Below are 24,263 nucleotides of genomic sequence, written 5' to 3'. Positions count from 1 at the left end.
AATAAAAGCACGACAGGTGTTCCTCACAGACCTCACAGGTCTGTTCCTGTGCACCAGCCACTTGCTAACGTTTCTTCGTAGTCAACACCCAAGGTCTAGGGCAGAGCGGCAAGGCCCCTGCACACGCCCAGCTGAGTCTGCCCCCCGCTTTGGCCCGCGCTGTAAACAAACCCTTCGTCAGGGGCTTCTTCATTGCCACGGTTCACATTTTGTGCTCTGGCTGGTGATTCTGTTTCGGACGGCCCGAGCACAGAGCACAGCGCTGAAGCGCCGTCTCGCGTCTCAGGAGAGAACAGTTTGTTAGACCAGCTGCAGGTCAGGCACGAGTCGTAGTGCCGATGGCCCTGAGCTCCGTGTGAAGGAACCAACAATACATATAAAACTGGGGCGCCTGGGGGGCTCAGTCGGTTCAGTGTCTGCTCAGCTCAGGTCAGGATCCCAGGGTCCTGGGATGGAGCCCCACCTCTGGCTTCCTGCTCGGCGGAGAACCTGTCTCTCCCTCTCCCCTTGCCCTCCCCCTGCTAAATAAAATCTTAAAAAGAAAAATAATGAAAAAAACAAAAGACCCTCTCATACGTGTTAAATAAAGTGTCTTCGAAGAAAAAAGACATAAAACGAGGTTAAATACTGAGCGACTGATGCAAATGCTGTGACCAAAGGCATAGAATGAATCGCATTAGGCCCAGGAGCCGCAGTTCAGCATCTGCAGCCCATGTGCATGACATAACCACACACGCGCGCTTTCTAGAACCCAACTACCAGTGGCCCTTGAACAATACAGACTTGAACTGCACAGGGCTGCTGAGATGTGGATGTTTTTCAATAAATACAGTCGAGCACTGTAAATGTATTTTCTCTTCTGTACGACTTTCTTTTTTGTTTTTAGATTTTTTCTTTTAAGATTTTAAAAGAAATCTTTTAAAAGATCACAAGGAGGCAGAGAGGCAGGCAGAGAGAGAGGAGGAAGCAGGCTCCCCACTGAGCAGAGAGCCCGATGTGGGGCTCGATCCCAGGACCCTGGGATCATGACCTGAGCCGAAGGCAGGAGCCACCCAGGGGCCCCACCATATGATTTTCTTAACATCTTCTTTTCACTAGCTTATTTTAAGGACAGAGTGTCTAATCAAGTGACCTACAAAATACGTGTTGATCAGCTGTTGATGTCATAGGTAGGGCTTCCAGCCAACAGGAGACTATGAGTAGTAAAGTTTTTAGGCATCACGAGTTCCAACCCCTGTATTGTTCAAGGGTCAACGGTACCACGATGACCAAAACAGGCTGAACTTCAGATGCTCTAAATTTAACTCAAGAATGCAGACAGCACAATGCCCGTTTTTGAAGACGGAGACATTAAGATATATGAATGAAGACATGTAATCTGCCTGTTAATCACTAGTTTGATTATACGTAAAACTCCTGGGAAACGTGTATCATTCTTCCCTCAGTGGCACTGTGTTTTAATTTGAATTCATGGCACTTTTTTAAATTCAGAAAAAGCTTTCATTAATACGCCTTTCCAGCTCTCTTCCTCTTTGCTTTTGGTCTTATAAGACAGTCTTTTCCCAACAGAGGCTTAGATGTCAATTTATCTGTAGGTTCTTCTGGGACTTTTTTGTCAGCACAGCGGGACACGGACACACACACGCCCGCATCCAGCTTTCTCCCCTCCAGCGGTCACCTGACTTACCCCGAACACTACGAAGTGATCAGTTTCACGAGTGAATTAAAGTCTAGTAATTATCAACCACTAAAATTTCAGTGGATTTTTATTAACAATGGATAAACTAATCTGGGAAGAATTCTATCTTTTCAATATTGTTTCCATTCATTAATAGTTTTATGAGTGAGAAATTTTCTAAGAATCATGTTTTAGAATATTTCTAATAGTCTTATGACAATACTGGTGCACAAACACACAGACCAGTGAAACAAAACAGAAACCCCAAAGTCCAGCCCTAATCTGTGTCCTGTCATCTCTACATACTCAATGCTAATGTGTATCCGACCTGTCCCTTCCACTGTGTACTTCCTTTCATGGCTTGGGGGCCTCCATCCGTCGCTAAGGCCCACTGCTGCCGTGCTGACCACGCGATGCTGCTATCTTTTGGCCACCACCACCCCGATATGCTTCTATCAGCCTTTGGTGTGAAAATAAGAGGAAAACGGACACATCTCTTCCATGGTATTTAAAAATGTATTTAGATTTCCTCAAGAAACAGTGAAAAACTTTAAAAATAAGACATGAAACCCTTATTCTGAATCCCCACTCAACGGACGGACTTAGGTTCCAGCTCACAGGCTGCGTGCAAAGGCGGTTCACCGCAGGATAACCTCGACTCTGTTAAAAGGATGAAGGGAAACCACACGACCGACTCACCAACGGATGCAGAAAAAGCACCACACAGAATCCAAACCCGTTGTGGTATAAACACACAACACACCAGGACGAGGGGCAACTTCCTCAACCCAATAACGGGCATTTATGGAAAACACGCCGCTAATATCATAGTCAGTGGCCGCAGCCTGAAAAGCTTCCCCCCTCGCCACTCCTAGTCAACACCGTGTGGGAGGTGCTAGCCAGAACAGCGAGGCAAGAAACTAAAGTAAAATGGAAAGAAGAGGTAACACTATCTGTACGCACAGATTCCAGGAGCTCACCGACAGAACATTCCATGATACAAGGTCAAAACACAAAATCAGGGGTGCCTGGCTGGCTCAGCTGGCAGGACCCAAATGCTGTGAGTTCGAGCCCCGTGCTGGGCATGGAGAATACAGTAAAAATGAAGTCCTAAAAAAATATTAACAATGAAATAAAAAATAAAAACCCCTGTAAAATCAGTTGTATTTCTATAATCTGGCAGTTAATCCCTAAAACAAGTCCATTTATAACAGCATCAAAAAGAATGAAATACTTACGAATAAGTTTAACCAAAGAGATGTCTGACCTGATGGTGAAAAAAACAGAACACTGCTGAAAGAAGCTACAGGAGATCTGGGTAAACGGAAATATTTCTGTGTCCGCGGACTCAAGGGCTTAGTATTAAGATGGAAATACTCCCAAAGCCATCTGCGGACTCAATACAATCCTGATTCAGTACGATCCCTATCCAAATTTCAATGGCATTTTTTTTTTTTACAGAAATGGAAAAGCCGATCCTAAACTTCAAAAGGAATCTCCAGGGACTGCAAATAACCAAAACAACCTCAAAGTTGGAGAACTCACATGCCTTGATTTCAAAATTTACTATAAAGCAAAGGAATTGAGACACGGTGATACTGGCATGAGGCTAGACCTGCAGACAACGGAGCAGACAGGAGAGTCCTGAAAGCCAGAGAGTCCGTCTCTCTATGGCCAATAGACCAGGACCACCCCGGGCAAGACAACAGTGCCTTCAGCCGACCGTCCAGGGACAGCTGGAAACCATATGCAGAAGAACAAAACTGGACACACACAAAAATTAAGTCCAAAGCGACCAGACGGGGCGCCTGCGGGGCTCAGTCGGTTACACGCCTGCCTTCGGCTCAGGTCATGATCCCAGGGTCCCGGGATCAAGCCCCGCACTGGGCTCCCTCTTGTGGGAAGGTCCGCTTCTGCCTCTCCCTCTCCCTCTGGGCTCTCTTTCTCTTTCTCTCAAATCAATAAATAAAATCTATAAAAACAAAAACAAACAAACACCAAGACGGATCAGGACCCTACAACAAAGCTGGAACTACGAAACGCTCCGAGGAGAACACAGCGGTGTAGCTTCCCGACTCTGGATTTGACAACAGATTTCTCAGCCAGGACACCAGAAGCAGCAGCTACGGAAGACTCGACAAACTGGCCTTCATCAAATCATAGGCTTCAGCGCATCAAAGGATACGAACCAAAGAAATGACAAGACGACCTCCAGAACTGTGGGGAAACACTTGCAAGTCGCGTAGCCGGTAAGGGGCTCGTGTCCAGGGCATGGGAAGACTCCTGTGACGTCACGGTAAACAGACAAACAGCCCAGTTTGAAAACGGGCGAAAGACTTCTGAAGTCTCTTCCCCAAAGACACACTAAGAGCCGCAGAACAAGAAAAGAGGCTCGGCATCGTCGGTCTTCCGGGAAGGGCAGTCACAACCACGTGCTTCACACCTACCGGCGCGGCAAAAATCGGAAACAACAGCCGAGTGTCCGTGAGGCTGTGGGGAAACCGGCGCCCTCCCGCGCTGCGGGCGGGGCAGGGGCTGTAAAATGGCGCAGCCGCTGCGGAAAACCGTGCGGCAGGTGCTCCGTAAGCGAAGCACAGACTCACCATTTGATCCAGCGACTGTGTGGCCAAGAACACACACGAGAGACCGAAAACACGGATTCAAACAAGTGCTGGTACGCGAGCTCACAGCAGCCCTCCGGCAGCCAGAGCGCGGCCATCCAGCCCCCTCGGCACAGGAGCCACGCAGTGCGCCCCCACAGCGGACTCGCGCTCCGAGGAACGCAGGACTGGTGCGCGCTGCACACCGGAGGAACCGCGAAAACACGGGAAGTGGAGGAAGCCAGACACAAAAGGTCACAGAGGGGATGATCCCGTTTATCAGAAATCTCCAGAACGGGTGAATCCAGAGACAGAAAGCGGACTGGTGGTTGCTGGGGGCTACGGGCAGGGGGAACTGGGGAGGGGCTGCTGAGCGGCAGGGGCTACCGGGAGAAAACCAGACGGCCGACGGCCGCGAAACACGGAGCCTGTGCCACACGCGGAACTCTCTACAACGGCTCATTTTATCTCGCGTGAGCTTCACCTCAGTGAACGAGAAATCTCGCAGTCGTGCTTTCTAAACCCAGTAGATCGCTTTTCCTGTTCAAGGAGCTGTTCTGGGGCACCTGGGTGGCTCGGTGGGTTAAGCCTCTGCCTTCAGCTCAGGTCACGATCTCAGGGTCCCTGGACTGAGCCCCACATCGGGTTCCCCGCTTCTCCCTCCTCCTCTGCCCCTCCCATGGCCTGTGCTTTCTTTTGTTCTCAAATAAAGTAAATAAAAGTCTTTAAACAAAAAAACTGTACCCTTGTAAGTCAATTACATGTCAACACAGTAGGTTTTAAAACGCGGAGTCCTGATCACTGCTTGAAGACCGGGGTGGGCACATAGCGCCCATGTGCTTCCCGGGTACGTGAGCGCCCGCTGTGCAGGCAGCGCAGGCGTCCGACAGGAGAAGCGTCCACACACCGCCCCGTCCGAGTGCTGCGACGCCCGCTGAGCGTGCCGCCTTACCAGCTCCGGGAGAGGACAGACAGTCCCGGTGTTCATGTACAGCCCTTCCACGACGATGAAACGTCGGGTGACCCGAGCCTTGCGAGGATTCTTTAAAAGGAAAAAACAAAACAAAACACATCTTAAATCTCAGTAAATGCAAACGCAGAGTTGGGTCCATGCTCCGGCCGGACAGAATCTACTCATCCGACAGCGGAGCAACAGGCACCTGCGTGAGTTTCAAGTTCCAGGTTTCAGACCATGTGACTTTGAGACAACAGCGCCGTCTCGTCTCAGGTGTCCCAGTTCGGCCGTCCGTGAGGTCACCGCACACACACGCACACGTGCACAGACACACACACACACACACACACACACACGGTGCTGCGAACGCCAAAGCAGGACCACACCCCCACACCCAGAACGACTGGGGCCGCTGCAGGGAAACTTGTGGGGAGCTGCGCACAGTCGAGGTCACCGTGAGGCCAGGACACCTGGACTGTGCACTGGTCACAATGTCCGGCCGGGATTTGCTCCCTCCAGCACCCACCACGTTTGCGGAAGACAGAGCGACAGTAAGCACGGCCGTCCCCACAGAGGGCCGCGACAGAGGCCGTGGGGACACAGGAGGGCACGAGGCTCTCGTCCTGCCGTGTGTCCTCCGCAGACGCCGAGACACTCCGTGAGAAGCAGCGGACACTGTCCCCCGCACCGACCCCGGAGCCCATCCCGTCCTCCCGCACCGTCCCGTCCGGTAAAGTCCACCAGGTCGTCGACCCCGCGCGTGGGAGGCCGAGCGGACGCTGCTCCGGAAGATACAGAAGCGTCCCGCGGCCGCGGAGGGCTGGTCCGTCGTCCTCGGCCGCGCCGGGCTTGTGGAGCTGCGTCCGGCCCGCGAGGTCAAGCACCGAGGGGCCCCGCCTCCCGCCGCTCCGCTCCGCGGCCACGACGGACCTGCAGGACGCGCAGCTGTGACGCCCCGAGCCGGGAGCCCGGAGCGGCGGCACCACGCGCTGCGCTCTCGACCCAGACCGCGCGCCGCGGGTCCGCCGGGGTCACGGAGGACGTGCAGGCGGCGAGCCTCCCCCGCGTCCGAAATGAGGCATTTTTATCCCGACCCGGGAGTCCTCCATGGAGCAGGCGGGACGGGGCAGCGCGCAGGACCTCGCACAGGCCCGGGGCAGCGGCTGCACGGCCGGCGGGGCGCAGGGTCGGCGGGTCGCAGGGCCGGACCGAGCTCCCACCGTCCCGCTCGACACAGCCGAGTCCCCTACCCGGACCGATGTGGCGCCCGCGTGGGGGGAGGGGGTCCCTTCTCTCGCTTTTCCACGTCACACAGTGACCCCGTGGGCCTCTCCCGCAGCCGCGGTCGGACCCGGTGAAGCCGGGCGCGGTCCCGCGTCACCGCCGCTGCCCGGGAGGACCCCGCAGCCCCCGGAGCGGCCCCCGGAGCTGCCGAGCGTCGCGGGCCGCGAGACGCGGTTCCAGGCCGGTCCGGGCTGCCGTGGTGGAGCAGGAGCCCCCCGCCCCCCGCAGCTGCCCCGCGTCGGCCGGAAGCGTCGTACCTTGAGGTCCTCGGCCTCCTGCTCCCGCAGCAGGCGCTCCAGGTCGGCCACGTCGTTGTGCCGGAACCACTTGATGTCGCTGCGCGAGGCCTGCAGGCCCTTCTGGATGGCGAAGCAGGCCGCCCTGTCCCTGCGGGGAGGGGAGACCGCGCGTGGGCCCGGGCTCGGCCGCGCTCTTGGAGAGCAGCCCCGGCCCAGCCCGCCCCGCCCCGGCCCGGCCCGCGCCCATCGGAGCGCCTCTGCCCCACAGCACCGGCTCCTTCCCGACACACACGCTCTCTGCGGCCCGCACCGGCGCTGACCCGGCCCTGCTCTGCCTGGACTCGGCTGCGGCGGCTCACACCCCCGGAAGCGCTCGGAGCCCGTCGGGGCGGATGGACCGGGGCGGACGGACGGGGCCGACCCGCCGCAGGACTCGGGGGCGTCGGCCGCGAACGCGGGACGGTCCGACTCCCCGCTTTTCTGCCAACGAGCCAAGCCCCGGACGCCACACGGGGAACGGACAGCAGGACTCGGACAGCGACGGGCCGGCTCCGACCTACGGCCGCCGGGCCCCGGGCTTCGCCGACGCGGAGCTGCCGACGCCGACCCGCTCCAGCGCCCAGGGCCGTGACCACAGAAGCGCCCAGAACCCGGCTCGGCGGCCCAGGACAGGACGGGCGGCCTGGCGGGCGGAAATGGCCGGCCTGCGGCCGCTGCACAAAAAAACAGGGCGCCTGCGGCCGCAGCACAGAAGACCAGGGCGCCTGCCCACAGCAGCGACGGCCGGGGCCCAGATTTGGAGCACGCAAGGCCTGGGGGCCCACCGCCGCCGCGGTGGCATCGGAGAGGGGAGCGGGGACTGGACCCCGCCAGCCAGGGACAGGGCCTCGCGGCGGCGTCCGTGAAGCGCACGTGGAGGGCCGCGGCCGCCGCTCCCCGCAGGGACGGCCTCCGCTTTCCGGCGTGGGCCGCGCCACAGGCGGCTCAGGGGTCAGCGGGACCGTCGCTAACCGCTCGGCCATGAAAACGCGGACCCGGGAGTCCGCGCAGGCGGAAGGGGGACCCTGGCCTGTACCTGCGCCTGGCGGTCCCCCCGCCTGGAAGAGGGCCAGAGAAAGCCGACGAAAACCCTGAGAGCAGAAGAGGGAACTGTCCTGATCCCGAGAACCACGTGTCCGACCAAGAGTGAGAGCCAAGAATCAAATACCAATGTCAAGTGGACGGACGTCGGGATTCTCCGAGAGCCGCTGTACAGCAGTGACGATAACACTACTGCGGGGGGCACTTACGGACACGCGGGGGACACGCGGGGGACACGGGACAAACAGCCCCAGGAAAGACACAGGAGCAAAGACCCCATGGGGAAGCGAGAACTGAGAAACAGCACCGCCAGAAGAAATAGGAAACGTACAGTGGACGGGCTCAGCAGCAGGCCAGGTGGGACGGAGAGCGGGAGGAGCCGCGGACAGAACAGGGGCTACGCAACGGAAACCAGAGAAAAACACACGACAACGAAACAAGAGTCTCAGGGACCCGCAGAACTACCACGACAGCTGCCACACTGGCCGCAGCGGACGGCTGGAGGACGGAGAGACAGCGGGGCTGAAAAGTCCTCAAAGAAATACGGACGGAAGGTGCCTCCAATTTGGGAAGAAGCTGAGCGAAATTCATACAGGTAAACCCAAACAAATGAACCCCCAAATTATAGTAAAGCTTCTGAAAACTAATGATGATGAAGAAATCTTGAAAACAGCCCTAAAATGACACCTTACATAGAAGAGAAACATAATTTGAGAGACCAATCAGAAACCAGGGAGGTCAGGAAAACGTTTGGAAGAAGACAACTCGCAAACAAGAATTCTGTAACAAGCAGAAAGATCCTTTAGGGAACAGAGGAAGGCAATGAAGGAAGACCAAGAGAAGATGACCCCAGCCGACCAGGGGAAAAGGAATGGCTAAAGGAAGCTCTCCACATAGAAAAAAATAAGTAAAAGAAAAAAGAAAAGAAACTTAGATTATCAGAGAGGAAGAAAGAACACAGTTAAGTAAAATTATGAACACACACACTAGGCTCTTCTTACCTTCCCAAGTTTTCTAAATCATTTTGGATGATTTAAGTAAAAGTTGCAACATTGTGTGATGTGGTTTCACTGCATGTGCAGGAAGTACTGAAAACAATCACCAACAAGGAGAGCAGAGAAGTGGAAGGAACGTGAAGATCTCTACCTGAAATGGTAAAATGACGGGAGCAGCAGAGGCCATCACTCACGTGCACACATAATGTCATACTGAAAGCAAAGACTGAAAGACACTCAAATACACCATGCATAAGTTAAAAGAGAATCCCCAAACATGCTCACTTAACTCCCAGAAAGGCAGGAAACAGAAAACAGAAAAACAAAAAGGAGATAACAGATATGAAACCAGAAATAAAGTGCCCTCACATGTTCAGTAATTACTGTAAATGTAAATGGCCAAAATACACGATTTAAAGACAAAGACTGGCAGAATGGATCAAACGTGTCCCAACAATATCCTGCCATCTTAACTCATCAAGATGCTGCTGACCATCTGAGCAGCCTTTTCAGTACTACGAAAATTGAATTCAGAATTAAAATTCTTCCAAAAAATAAATTTCCAGGCCTGGTTGGCTTTACTGGAGAAATCTACCAAGCATTTCAGGAGTTGACATTAATTTTATACTATTTCTCCCAAAAACACAAGAAGGAATCCCAGGGGATTTTATGGACTGGCCTCCTAATGACACGACCAAAGTCCAAAAATGCAAACATTTGAGCCCTCAGGGAAATATAAATTAAAATCACAATAAAATCTCTCTATACACTTATCAGAATGGCTAAAATTAAAAAAAAAAAATGACAATACCAAACGCTTCTGAGTATGTCAAGAAACTGTATCACGTAAAACTATTTATGGGGATGCAAAATGGCTCAGCCGCACCACGACAGGCAGCGTGCGCACCTGTGTGATCAGCGGTTCCCAAGGACACCAAAGCCCTCCGGCTGTGACACTCTCCCCGCATGTGGCAGGGTCTCGGCTTGGCCCTCGAGGCACCACCGTGCGGGGTGAGTGGCACGAGCCAGCATTGAGGAGGAGGGGGAGACGACTCTAGGCACAGGGACTGGTGTGCTCAAAGGCCCCAAAGCGAGAGGAAACTAGCGTATAGGGCCAATGGGGCTATAGCACGAGCACCTGAAGGAAAAGGACAGAATGAGTCTCGAACGCAGACGACTGGAGTAAGGACTTGGACCTTTGTTTCAGGAACGAGGGGAGCGCTTACGCATGAAGCATCAGATGAGCACTTTTAACAGATTATTCTGGCTATGCTGTTAACAAGGAAAAGAGGAAACAAAAGTAAATCTGAGACCTAAAATTCAAAGCCCTTAATGATCCACTCAAAGGACAGCGGAGGCTTGGCTTTCCCGATATCAATAAATATCAACAAATAAAACCAATCAATTAAAAAAAAATGCTTTCGGCATCCTTCTAGTGATGGTGTCATCAGTGCCGCACAATTACTTCGCGGAAATTCCTCTTTAAAGAGAAAGTCAGTGTTACCTAAGGCAGAGAGCCTCTAACAAAGGCATTCCCCAGGAAGATCACCGTCCCCTCCAGAGGACCTCTGACCAGAGGACCTCTGATGGGCAACACAGGTCAAGCTACTCACACAAACACGATGTCGCCTCTCTTGGAGTAAGCGGGGATCGCACTGGCTATGGTGGCAAACCCGTAGGAGTAGATGATGGCTTCTTCCGTCTTCATGAACTTTGCCAGGCGGTCCTCCAAGTCCAAGTGCACATCTACAATAAAATAGATGTTCAGGGGTTGAAACATCTCATTCTTTTTCTTTAAGTACAGAATAAAGTAAATGACGTAAGTAGTTTGGTCGGTAATACTGTCGCTTTACAGCCAAATGAAACCGTCTCTGAGTTGTAAATTATATGGGATCTGCTGAGATGACTCTCGGCCAAACGATTCCCCAAGCCTGTGAAGGGCATCAGCTACTCCTCCGCCCCTCCTCCGCCCGAGTGGGGCCGCGCCGACCCTGCTCTCGCTTCTCTGCCACGCCAGCTCGGCCACACAAGGCCCAGCCACTTCGCCTGCTTTAACTCCCTCAACCAACCACATGGAGACTTTACTAATGTGTGCCGCAGTATTAAAGCCTTTTCCCATTTAGCAGAATGTACCACAGCAGACACTGAGACAACTGGAAACCCACTTTTTTTTTTTAAATTTCTTATTTTTTATAAACATGTATTTTTATCCCCAGGGGTACAGGTCTGTGAATCACCAGGTTTATACACTTCACAGCACTCACCAAAGCACATACCCCCCCAATGTCCATAATCCCACCCCCTTCTCCCAAACCCCCTCCCCCCAGCAACCCTCAGTTTGTTTTGTGAGATTAAGAGTCACTTATGGCTTGTCTCCCTCCCAATCCCCACTTTTAAAGGAAAAAGACAAGAGGAGCGGAAGACCCCGTGCGCCTGCAGACGACGGTGCTTCCTCCTTGGAGAGTGGTGCCCGCACGCGGTGCGCACCTGCTCCGGCTCCACGGCACTCGCGCTCCGTGCGACTCTCCGCTGAGTGTGCGGGGACTTGAGATGCACGGCACAGAGGGAAACGCCCGTGGTTTACAAGAGCTGCTTCAGAAGAACGCGGGGGTAACGGCGGGAACCGACTGCGCCCGCTAACCGGGGACCGCCCATCGCGGTGGCTCACCGCTGCTCACCTTCCCAGGCCCCGGCGCCGGGCCACACGCCCCAGCAGGCGGGCCACACGCCCCGGTGGTGGTTAGAATAAACGGTGCACGGACCAGCTCTGAACCTGAAAACTTCGAAGCGGTCCTAAACAAGGCGTTCCCCAGAGAGAAGAGGACTTTTACCACTTCCTCTAGCTCTTTCCAGCACAGCAGGCCCCACACCGGCCAACAGGCAGAGTCCTGCCTCACTCCCCATCTAGGGTCAGGGAAGCGGACGCCCGAGGCGAGCTCTAGCGTCCTTGCTGGGTACGGCCGCTCAGCTTTCACGCTCCGCACTGCAGGTCTCTTGCCACGGAGCTGGGTTCAGCTCAGGGCGCCCGCCTGCTGCCGTCAGCCGCCGGGCGGCCAGTTCCCACCTGCGCCCTCCGCTGGCGAGCAAGGGCGATCACCTCCGGTCAGGAACCGCGGGCGCGAGTCGGAGAGTGGAGGGACCGCGCTGCTTCCGGCAGGCAGGCCGCAGGCTGGCCCCGGCCCCTCGTCGCTTCCTACGGGCTTGGGGTCCTGGAGTTTTCCTGCGCCGGCTGCTCCCTGCAGCTCAGCCGCGCCCCATCAGGCATGAACCCAGTGCCCCTCCCTGACCCTGCGCTCGCCAGACTACCCGGCTTCTCCGGACAGCCCCTGCACGTCTGATTAACAAACAAACGGAGAACATTACTGGACTCCCTCATCTAAACGCTTCTTAAAACATATTTTAAAAGTCCATTCTTTTATCACGACCTGACTGGAATGGGATAAGCAGTTCATTTTCACAATTCCTCCAAGACGCGTGCACGTGAAAGACCAAACGTGCCTCTTCCTGTCAGCCGTTAACATGGACACCAACACAGCCTATTACGAAAAGCATGTGAAGTACCATCTGACGTCCATTCCTGAGAGGTCACGGTCACTGCACAGACGACATCGACATCAGCTAAGTGTGGCACTTTACGGTAACGAAGCTGATGACTGTGTCCCGTGTGATCCACAGGGCATCACACGTGTGCTTAGGTCCTGAGCATCAGACCTGTGACATCACCAACACAGAGGACATGACCCTGACCCTGACAGCCGGCCCTCTGCCACGTGCTGCCAGTGAAAGGTTTCGGAGAAAATCGGACGAGAAGGAGGGAAGCGGCCACACGCTAGAGAACGGGGCCTCCCGCACCGAGCGAGGAGCTGCTCCTCCTCAGCGCGCTCTCTGCGGCGTGCCCGCAGGCCAGCCCCCGACACCCGCCCTCCGATCAGAATGAGGCAAGTCCCCCTCTGCACGTGACAATGGGGCCTCTAAATCAGGGCTATCTACCCCAAATCTCCATGATTCAGTCAGCAGACGAGCCCCAGAACTGCTCTCACCCACTATCTCCATTTCAAAAACAAAACACCTGCTATGGACAAGAACTATTTTTGCTAAATGCAAAGAAGACTTTAAATCATTCTGTAGACTCCGCTTTACACGACTCCTTTTTTCACTGACGAGCGATGGGAAAGTCCAACGATCTTGGCTTCATTTCAGGGCTTTAGCATTAGCTGCGCGGTGGGTGAAAACCGCATGTCGGAGACGTTCCCACCGACGCACCTACTGGTAACTGCTCTTACATCACTGCCAGAAAGTGGTTTAGGAGCCTCTACAGTAGTCAATGACTTACCAATCCTTGCCTTTCCCAAAAGTCTAACAAAGATGGGCCTCTTCCTCCTTGTACTGGGAGACACCAGGCTTTAGCTGACAGCAGCCTCGCAGAGCAGGTTTTGGGACAGGCGGGTGCACAGCGCTGCCTGACTTCTGACGTGTGACGGCTACTCTGAGCAATGACTAAACTCTCAGCCAAGGGAGGGCGAGGCAGCCAGCAGGGAAAGCGCCAGGCCGCGCTCTCCCGCTCCTCATGTTGGTCTTCCGTGCAGGCGAATCGTTCTGCCGGCTGCTCCACGGACCTGCACCGAGTGCAGGCAGAGCACCGCACCCTCGGAGTCACCGCCAGGAACACAGGCTGCAGGGCAGAGGCCATGGACGGAGGTGCCCAGAAAGCTGTGTCCCTCCCAGCACTGCGGCCCTATCTTGCACCTGCTCCCTAACCAGAACCTAACAGAAGGGATTCGAGGCCGGGCACCCACGGCAGGGCCTGGCCACGGCAGTCATCACCGGGGGCTCCAGATCCGGCCCCCCGCCTCACCAGGTGTGGACCAGGGCCGGCCTGACACTGCTGCGTGCCTCTCACTCAGGTCCTTCCTCTGTCAAAGAGGGAACAGTCAGACCCGCCTCAAAGGACTGTTACCAGAACCACGAGTCAATGCCCGCGAAACACTCACAGTAACACCCGGCACAGAAAAACCAATACACCGTTTAAGTGTTTGTACAGGTAAATCAATACTTGTAGGATAAAAGGCTTTCTTTCAAAAGGAGAAAGCAGTTACACCATTTTCTAATTAAGTTGTCCAAACCCCACGTATTTAAGAACCGCATTTACAGTCATTTTTCCATTCGCCTTCCCTTTTATGTATCTCCTCTTACTCTGCTGAGAGGTATTTTGGCTTTCTTGGTTGTCCTCCAAAGGAAAGTCTACAAAACAGTCAAATTTCAGAACAGTTTAGAAACCACCAACTACATTTTTTCTTAAGACGTCAGTATTTTGTGTTACATACATACTGTTTTCTTTTTAATCCCTGGAGACAAGAACAACTTTTCTTAAAAGTACAAATAATACACTTAAGCACTCATTAGGACATAAACATAGGGCTGAGTGTTTTCCAAAACGTTTTTACGTGCAGCACCTTACGGGATTCTTGCCAAAACGTTCTAAGCCGTGCAAACAAGGACCGTGCGCTCCCACCCTGCCGACGCAATCCCGTGACGGTTCGCAGGAGGAAGAGGCAGGTCTGGGAATGTTATGACCAAATGCTCCTCCTAAGAAAACACGCAGGCATGACTCAGTTGACTGATCTGAATTAAAGAAAGAATATATTCTGAAAAGTAAACTGAACGATTTACTTGTTCACTAACAGCTCCTGAATGCAATTAAATGCCACCATCCTACACCACGAAATCCTGCCACTAACTGTATTGTGACTTAGTTTAAGAACAAAGAGTCAAGCAGGCCCCGTGTATGCAAAGCAGATACTGGGAAATCGGTGATAAGCTCCAGCCAGAGATCTGAATGCATTCAAGGAAAACCGAGAAGCTGGACAAGACAAAGTGTCCAAGCGCACAGCCTGAGCCCTAGAGGAAAGTCCTCTCTGCGACCCGAGAAATCCTGGTGCCGTTCCCAAACACACGCTCTGACAATAAAATAAGAAGCTGGAAAAGTCCTAATCACATGGTCCCGACGAGATGAGCAGACACCTTGAGGAGTGCTACTTGCCAAAGGCAGAACATTCAGCCTAAGAAACGAGATGAATTTTTTTTTTTAAGATTTTATTTATTTATTTGACAGAGAGAGATCACAAGTAGGCAGAGAGGCAGGCGGAGAGAGAGTAGAGGAAGCAGGTTCCTTGCTGAGCAGAGAGCCCGATGCGGGGCTCGATCCCAGGACCCTGAGATCATGACCTGAGCCGAAGGCAGAGGCTTAACCCACTGAGTCACCCAGGCGCCCAGAAACAAGATGAATTTTAACTCAACCGTCATTTGACTTTTCTTTCTGTTAATCATCGAATGTCATCTAATACGTTACTATGAAATAATAAAAAGAACATTTTACTCAAGAAATTTATTTTTACTAGTGATTCACATTCATTTTTGAAAAGCTGAGAAAAGAGCTAAACAAGGAAGTCTCTTCATTTTTGAAAGTAGATGCCTGAATGTATTACTCCCAGGGAAAACAAGAGGACAGTAAAAAATCACCTTTCGTGGGGGCCCCGGTGCTCAGTGGGTTGAGCACTTGACTTCTCATTTTGGCTCGGCTGAGTGTCAGGCTCTGCGCTCAGCAAGGAATCTGCTCAGGACCCCTAAAACCCAAACCAATTTAAGTTTCAGACTCACTCCAACAGCAAGGTACAGCACACATGCAGGCTATGCTGCCACTTTTGTAAAAATAGCAGGAAAACGTATGTACGGAAGTCGTTTGCATTCGCTGAAAAACGTCCCCGGAGGAATCAGTAAGGAACGACTCACAGTCGTGGCTCCTTAGTAGCTGCCTCTTGCGGGGGCCGTGGGGTGGGGGAGGAGTCAACTTTCACTCTGTGAACCTTCCCAAGCTTGTATCACGGGCTGAATTATTCCATCAAAAATACTAACTAAGGGGGCACCTGGGGGGCTCAGTGGTTAAACCGTCTGCCTTTGGCTCAGGTCATGATCTCAGGGTCCTGGGATCAAGCCCCGCTTCAGGCTCTCTGCTCGGCGGAGAGCCGGCTTCTCCCTCTCCCACTCCCCCTGCTTGTGTTCCCTCTCTCGCTGTCTCTCACTGTCAAAGGAATAAATAAAAATATTAAAAAAAGAGAAAGAAACCGTGAACCAAAGAACCCGCGTGTGGAAGCCCACGACCAGCCGCTACTGCACACTCCAGTCCGGGGGAGCCACACACTGAGCTCACTGGGCTATTTTACCGGCTCTGGGAAAACTGGTTTCAAAGAGTTGAAACCTTTCTTTTTCGTGACTTGATTCAGCAATAAATCTGCTATTTTCTCAAATTAACTCCCAAGCAGAAGCCAAGGCCACACATGCAAATAAAATGCCCTCGAAAGAAATGCTTCTATGAAAGTAATTTTCTAGCCCCAGCAAGCAGATCATAGAAATTCTTGTTGGTGAGATTACAGCAAAGCACCCAGCTCTCCAACACTACTCCTCTAGGAAAGAATTCCTTACCAGTAACAAGCACGCAGACACCCGCGGTTGCACTAGACTAACGGGGGGACTGACCGGCGCTCTGCAAGTCAGGGCTGGCATCAGAGTACTTGGCTCCTCGTTAGACGGCTGAAACTCATGAGCTGTGTGACTGTGAGGAAGTCACGTAACCTCCCTGAACCTTCCACGCCGCTCTGAAGGACTGGGACGCCGGAACACAAGATATGTCAGACCCGTTCCAGCTTAAAATACTGGGACACCTTCTCTGCTGTTTCCGATACCAAGGATCTAACACTAAGCTACGGAGTACAGAAAGGTTCTCCCTTCAGTAAAAACCCCTTCACCGTTGCAGACAGACACACGCACGCACACAGGCTTAGACGTGGGAACTCGGACAGAAGACGGAAGCCATCTCCCAGGCTCTAGTTTCCCCACAAGCTGCCGTGTGGACGCCAGAACGTTACGTCCAGTACTACACTCACATGAACCATCATTTAACAGCGCTTTCCCTGAGGACTCGGGGTTGGGGACCTCGTCGTGTTTGGAACCACACTCATCCTCAGACCCAGCTGGTCGCCAATGACCCTCTTCCTTCCAGAAAGAGCCCCATCACCGATCCTTCGCCACCTCCCACCCCACCTGTCCTGTCTCCCGTCCCGCAGGAGGCGGCTGCCCGGCTGGAGCCGTCCCCCGGCCCCCTCACAGCAAGGCTCGAGCCAGGGTCTGGGCTCCCAGCGGAAGGTGGGCAGAGCCACATGCGACCCCGTGCCTGCTTCAAGGGCTACTGCAGCCACGCGGCCCGCTCCTCCACGCCGGCCCCCGGCTGCACCCTCGCGGACAAGCACAAGGATGGTGGGCTTGGAGGAAGGGCGCGGGGAAGAAGTCGGTTCCTGCACGACTGTGAAGAGAAGGGCCATCTGCGGCAGGACCCGTCCGTCCCCTTCAACAGGCAAGCGCGACGGAAACAAACCGGGTCTCCTCAAGCCACGGTCCTCGGGGCGCCTACGAGAGCAGCTCGGGCTCCGCTGGGCTGATGAGCTGGCCCCGGGCAGCAGGTCCTTTCCTCCACGAGGACCAGGGCCCCTCCCACGCACAGACTCACCCACTCAACGCCAGTTCATCACGGATCTCTTTCCCGAGTTCTGAAACTAAGCTGAGTCCGTCGTTAGACGCGCGTGCATGGTGTGAAGGAGACAGCGGTACGTACCAAACGTGCCATAGAATCCTCTAGGTCCGCAAGTCCCCACGCCGTACTTCTTCAGAGACGCCAAAGCTGCCGCCTTTGTGGGAGAAAAGTCTGGTCTTAATGCTTTATCACCAGGGCTCACAACTGATGCTCCCTACTCCTTAGCCCCCTCCTGCCGCCAACTATGCTCCGTGCTCTCTTAGAAGCACGGTGTGTCTGACGGGACACGAAGGGCAGATACGTGCGAAGATGGAGGGACAGACCTTAAAACGTGGAAAAGCGGCAGTCTCATCGCCCAAACACGGCGGTCTCAAGGCCGTTATGACTTCTGGCATTCGTGGGCAGAACTCTTTCCTCCAGACGGCTCACCGTCGTCCGGGACACAGAGCCGTTCCCGAAGCACACCCCTGACTGTGACCTGGGGGCTGGCTCACAGGGCTCCCCGGATGTCGCGGCCGCCAAGCCACAGCACACACCCTGACTGTCCCCCCGTCAACCCCCCGTCACAGCTCTGCCAAGAAAGAGCGACGGCCAGTGGCCAGCAGCGGGAGCCCCTGCCCACGGCTACTTGGTCCCTTCTCCCCTGCCCAGTGCTGCCGGTACCCGACGGGTCCGCACGGACCTACTCACCTTGACCCGAGCGTTATCCAGCAATCCCAGGAAATTAAAGGAGGCAAAGTTGACACATTTCTTTCCATTCACCACAATGTTGTGGCTGGGGGGGCTGGGGAGAGAGGACAGAGGTAGATGTGAGCAGATACTCACATTCTGGGGCCCGTGCTGTCCCAGCCCCCTGGGGCCACACGACACAGAACTGCTGTCACTCGCCCCGGCCACACACCGGTCTCCTGGCTCTCCGCTCAACCTAACCGGGAACCATTGAGATTTCTTTCTTTCCAGAGACAGTGTGAGTACACACGCGGGAACGGGGGAGAGGCAGAGGGAGAGAATCCCCAGCAGACTCGGAGCTGAGCGCAGAGCCTCACGCAGAGCTTCACCTCATGACCCTAAAACCATGACCCGAGCCTTAATCGAGGCAGCCACTGGGCCGACGGAGCCCCCAGGCGCCGTCTTCTCATTACTTTTGAAGTGTAAGATTAGGAAGTGGTATTGATGAATCAGCCACTCGTTTTCTTATCGGGTAACTGTAGGACTTCGAAAAGAACAACAACAAACAAGTGAGCTGTAAGTCCAACACAGATAAATGGCCAATCGCTGATTTTAAAACTCATTAAGAAAGAAGTAGCTAAATGAAATGAAGACCTTGGGAAAAAATGTGGACTAAGACAAAGATGAAGGAAATATAAAAACACCAAAAGCCAAGCAAGAACGGACAGAAAAGGTCCGGCTTCACAGTTAAATAGCTTGAAAACACACGCTCACTACAGAAGACCCGACAGCAGTCAGGGGGCAGTCAGCGGGCTGGGTTTCCCAGTGACACCGTCGGCGCTGGAATGCTGCGTCAGAAGGATGCCGCCCCAGCCCCGGGGAGGAATAAAGCAACAGGGTGGCCACTGGCCCAGGAGCCCAGGTCTCAGCTAGGCTGGGACCGGAGACGGGCTCTTGAGACGACCACCAGTGCTCTGCTAACGCCACATCCACAGGAAGACCGGGAAACCCTGCTCTCGGGCCAGGTTCCAAGCACCGGTTTCCGAGGAGAGAAACAGACGAGCCGGGCAACCTGGGAACGAAGAGAATGACCGCCGGGAGCAGGCGGGAGGCCCCCGGGAAGAGAGCCTGGGGCGCGCCTGCATTCCGACTCCTCCTGGCTTCGGGAGCTCGGGGAAGCTCCCGAGAGCCGTGAGTCTCCGCCCCTCCATCCACAAAGTCGGGAGAGAACCCGCCTCTCCGGAGAACGGCTCTAAAAGGGCCTGGTCCGTAAGGGGTGCTCTCGGAACATTCCTTCCTTCTTCCCTACGGCCTCCAGGGCTGCTCCCTCCAACCACCTGCCCTGAGTCTGAACCCGCGTGTCATTCAGTGGCCGTCTCAGGGTTCCCGCTCCTGCCAGCACGGGGGCGCTGACGCTCAGAAAGACGAGTCCCTAGTCAAGGCTGATGCTGGGAAAGTCAAGGCCGTTCTACGAAAACTAATAAGCAAAAACAAAACAAAATGAAACAAAAACACTAACAGAGAAATCAAACCCTCCAGAAAAAGCACACCCCAAACCGCTGAGCACAGCTGAGAAGCTGTCGGGGGGCGGCATGACGCAGGGGCCCCGGACCGCGTTCCTGTCGGCACCTGGAGCAGGGCAGGAGCAGCTGCGGCCGAAGCGGCGGGTTCCCACCGAGCTCCGCGCAGCTTTGCCGGGATGTCACCCCCGGCCCTCACCACGGAGCAGCAGAGGCCGGGACCCTTGAGGACCTCTCGCCGGTGCAAACACAGCCAAGCTAGAAAGACAGCTCCACGGTGAAGGAAGGCATCAGAGGACAGACGGTGGGGAAATACAGCCCTTCCCACCCAAAAGCCGTAGCCTCGTACTCGCAGGAGTCAGTGATTAGAAAGTGAACGCAGAGACACGGAGGACAGTGCTTCAACAGAAGGGGACCGGGATCACGGGACCGCACGGACGGTGGGCTGCTGGTGGCGTGGCGCGGCTCCCGAGAGCAACGCGAGACGCGGAGCCCAAGAGAGCCGCGTGTGCGCGAGCACCCGGCGAATGACGGCAGATGCCCCGCAAACTGCCCGATCACACACACGTCATTTTCTGTGGAGCAAAACAGAGTTGTATACACACACACAAAGGTGAATTCTAGCACATTAAAAACCTAGAAGATACTCCGGTAACAAAAGAAAATGTGGAAGAATGTCCCTGCGGCGCCGTGGAGTATGGACAAGTCCTCCCACACACACAGAGCGAGACCAAAATGGATGAATCAGAGTCAAAATTAAGAATTTAGCTGGGGAGCCGGGGGGGCTCAGTCAGTCACGCGTCCGACCTGTGGTCTCAGCTCAGGTCTTGGTCTCAGAGTCGCGAGCTCCGGCCCGGTGCTGGGCTTTGCGCCGTGTGTGGAGCTTACTTAAAAAGACAGCGAGGGAGACCCGGGTTCGGTGACGACACCGCAGACAAAGCTCACAGATGGGCAACACCTACTGCACATCACCGAACCGAAGGTGCCATCGCCGTTTTTAAAGGACGGAGAGCTGTGCTGATGAAAACGGGGGACGTTTTCTCGTGATCTCACAATTTCTGGGCTCACACCGAACGAGCGGTTCTATTAGGCATCTCACACACACATCTGTCGCACTCCATCTGCGCGACGAAGCGGGAGACGTAACAGAAATCCGTCAACACGTCCCTAATCTCTCCGCCCGAGCCCCGCTGTTCGCTCCGCGCCATGCGTCACAGACCCACGGGCGCGCCGACAGGACTCGTCTCTGCGGCCAGGAGCCCCGTGTCGTGCCGGGCGCTCCCGCGTCACGGCCGAGCTCACCCGACAGCTTAGTGTCTCCCACACTTCAAACTCTGATGCCGACTCTCTCCCTGGACTGAACTCCTCCTTCCCCCATGGAGCCGCATTTCTAAACGCCAGCCGCGACCACCCACAGGCAGGAATCTGGCGGAGGGAGGCTCAAGCCTGGGTCACCGCAGCCTCTGCTCACTGGGGTGTGTGTGTGTGTGTGTGTGTGTGTGTGTCCGGGCCCCTCCCCGCCGGCCGCGGGTCTCCCTGCCAGCGGCCCTCACAGCTCTACCGTGAGGTAGAGGAGCCGTGGTAAGCGCGGCCGGGACCGGTGCACAGGGACAGAGGCAAGGAGCCCCCACCGACAACAGCTCTTGGGGGCCCTGAGGTTCAGCCCATCTCAGAGATCTGACGACGGGAAGGACGCGGACCCACAGCGCAGCACGCGGAGAGCGGGCCGCGGAGGGAAGTCTGCGAGGCACGGGGATTCGGGCTCATCAAGACACGCCGGAGTGGGGCGCCTGGGTGGCTCAGTGGGTTAAGGCCTCTGCCTTCGGCTCAGGTCATGATCTCAGGGTCCTGGGATCGAGTCCCACATCGGGCTCTCTGCTCAGCGGGGAGCCTGCCTCCTCCTCTCTCTCTGCCTGCCTCTCTGCCTGCTTGTGATCTCTCTCTGTCAAGTGAATAAATAAAATTAAGACGCGCCGGAGTGCAGCGGGAGCAGGTGACGACAGGCAGAGGCATTCACAGGACGGGAAAACACCGGCAGCTCTGAAGCAGATGACATGATACTCAAAGGCTCAAATACTCAGAAAAATATAAAATAAAACAATGTTGCCCAGCAGGGCTGTAGGGAGCTGGGTCCCCATCTCCCTACCCAGGGGAGCGGATTCGGGTGCACCACCAGGTAGGGAAGCCCCACGGAATGAGGCAGGCGTGCGTCCGGACCTACTGCGGGCCCCAGAGACTCACGCAGCTGCACAAGGGGCTGGTCATCGCCAGAGCTCGTGTGGCGGCGGGGTGGGCGCAGCTGAGGGACCCACCATGAGCAAAGCGGCTGAGGACACAACGGAGGCCGACCCAGCAGGCGGGAGGAGGGAGCGAGCAGCACGTCCTGCCCTCCCCACGCCGCCTGCGCCGCGCGAGATCTGTTACCCCTTACTGCCAGCGAACGTCTGTCTCACTGTGGTTCGTCTGCCCAGAGGAGCTGCGACTCTGATCCACTGCGTGTGCTCAGCACACTCCTGGGACACGACGGGCACCCAAAGGGATGTTCAAAACAGTGAGTGTGAATAAGTAAGAATCAGAAAGAAGTCTGGAGCACAAAATTAAGAACATACATTCACAAAACGTTAAGATGCATTTCCAAAGGTAGTGTGACAGTGAACACTGGGAAACCGCACGGAAGCAGACTTGGGCGGCTGCGGGGGAGAGCAGCACGGCTCTCTGCCGGTCACAGGAAGAACGGGGGACTCCAGGCCCCTCCCAGAGGAAGCCGTCTTCAGCGGCAGCCCCTAACCGGGAGAGAGGGGCACAGCGTCTCCTACAAGACCCACCGGCCCTGCGGCTCAGCCAGGGAGAAGCCGTCACCGCCCTGGACTCTGGCTTGCCCCCAACAAACCTTCATTAAGCAGCCCCTGCCAACAGCCTCCTCCCCCAGCGAACGGCATTCCGCTCCTTTATTGGACTTGCCTACGTGTAGCCCTAACTTGCTGGTCCCAAACTGTCATTTTGGGACCCATTTTTATTGGTAAAAGTAACTACTTTTAAGGTCAACAATACATGCATAATAAAAATAGAAAGCATCACCTCAGTGACCCAGACCTACAGGACATCGAGCGATGGCCGGAAGTTCCGTGGAAGCGTCTCAGCAGGCAGCCGAGTGGGGGGTTCGCGGGAGGACGAAAGGGCACCAGGCGTAAAACACCGGCCAGAGTGGGACGGAGGACAGGTCAGCACCCGCGTCCGCAAAGCCCCACGTGGGGAAACTAAGACGGAGCCTCCGCCGCGTCAGAAGACGAGCCTCGGGCAGAGCTGAGTGAGAAGCGGGACCGAGCAGCACCGCCTGCGGGGAAGCACGAGCCCACACGTGCGCGTCACACACGTCTGTCCCTAAAGGCGTGTGGTCAGCGCGACCCGAGAGGCCGCTCAGGCCAGGTCCCCGGGACCAGTGGGAAGGACGACTGTGGACGGACGATGACCACCACTCACTCAGTCTGAAGAACTCACCGAAGACAGGGAGTTTGGGACTAAAAATCCAGGCTCAAGACAACTAACGGTGCGACTCGCGCAGACCTGTTCGCGGGCAGCGGAGGGTCAGTCACACGTCCTCTGGGCTGCTCAGTCCCTGCACGACTGAAAGCTGAAGGTGGCCCCCTTCGTGCGACAGGGCTAGGGCTGCGGGGTGACTTACGGACGGGGAGCCGGGGCGGGCGGGGCAGGGCGCAGCTGCTCTGGGCCCGTCCAGGCGAGCCCCGTCCTGGCTCTTCGGGAGCACAGGGCACGGGGACACGGTCACGGGGCGGTCATCTAAACTGGCGCCTTCTGCGGGCCAGTGATCCCAACCAGTTAGCTACGGTTTCTTCTTCAGGGGAGACCGGAACGAGCCTCCCTCCTTCTGGTCAGGGCATACGTTAACCTCCACGGTGCCCAGACCACGGAGTCTTGGTGAGGCCACTGCACGGGCACGAAAGTGGAGGGCCAGAGACGGAGTCAGGGCTGTCGGCGCGCCTGCCCCACGATGACGAAGAGGAGGGCAAGGCCGGTCGCATCTGATACCTGAGCCGGACCAGCAGCAGGAAGGGAAAGAAACAAAACTCACACTTCAACAAGCAGGTCAGGAGTCCCAAACGTGAGCAAAACAAGCCAGCAAAGTTTAAGGACCTATCAAACAGCCTTATTCCAGGAATTTTAGAATTATTTATGAATACGAAGACCTACCAGTGGCCTCTGGTAAACAGAACAGAGTGAACAAAACCTGTCAGCCTGCGGTTCCTTCTAATGGGACAGAAGACGCCTCCAAGGTCTAACAATCTGACGCTACCAAGCCCAGGACAAAGGGAGGGACGACTCCTGGTAAACGGACAGGTTGTCCGTGAGATGTCACCGACCAGAGAGCAAGCTGCACGTGAGCCGGCGGTGAGCGGCTCAGCCGCTGCTCCTGGAAAACGACTCCCGCCACTGCCTCCGGAACAGTTCGCAGTGCGCACAAGGGCAGCTAGAAATCTGGGAGCAGCGGCCACTCGCTCAGATCCCCACCCCCCCCGGGGACAGTTCGCAGTGCGCACGAGGGCAGCTGGAAATCTGGGAGCAGCAGCCACTCGCTCAGATCCCCACCCCCCCCGGGGACAGTTCGCAGTGCGCACGAGGGCAGCTGGAAATCTGGGAGCA

At 55.4% G+C, this 24,263-nt stretch overlaps 1 protein-coding gene across 3 annotated transcripts in view; it reads right to left on the bottom strand.

Annotated features, from left to right (window-relative positions):
- SPTLC1 (serine palmitoyltransferase long chain base subunit 1) overlaps positions 1-24,263 on the bottom strand; it is a 44,694-nt gene that overhangs the window by 12,495 nt on the left and 7,936 nt on the right. For all 3 annotated transcript variants that reach the window (XR_014302173.1, XR_014302174.1, XM_082696494.1), the window contains exons 4-8: positions 18,106-18,199; positions 17,497-17,569; positions 10,445-10,577; positions 6,775-6,904; positions 5,231-5,320 (exon numbers count right to left, since the gene is read on the bottom strand). Coding sequence is in view for 1 of the 3 variants with exons in the window: in XM_082696494.1 (XP_082552620.1) it covers positions 5,231-5,320; positions 6,775-6,904; positions 10,445-10,577; positions 17,497-17,569; positions 18,106-18,199 (520 nt within the window). In the remaining 2 variants the exon portion in view is untranslated. The remainder of the gene's footprint in view (positions 1-5,230; positions 5,321-6,774; positions 6,905-10,444; positions 10,578-17,496; positions 17,570-18,105; positions 18,200-24,263) is intronic.

This window comes from Mustela nivalis, assembly GCF_964662115.1.
Source record: "Mustela nivalis genome assembly, chromosome: 13".
NCBI classification, from domain to species: Eukaryota; Metazoa; Chordata; class Mammalia; order Carnivora; family Mustelidae; genus Mustela; species Mustela nivalis.
The sequence above is the reverse complement of the archived record's forward strand: the minus strand, read 5'-3'. Positions and strand labels throughout refer to the sequence as shown.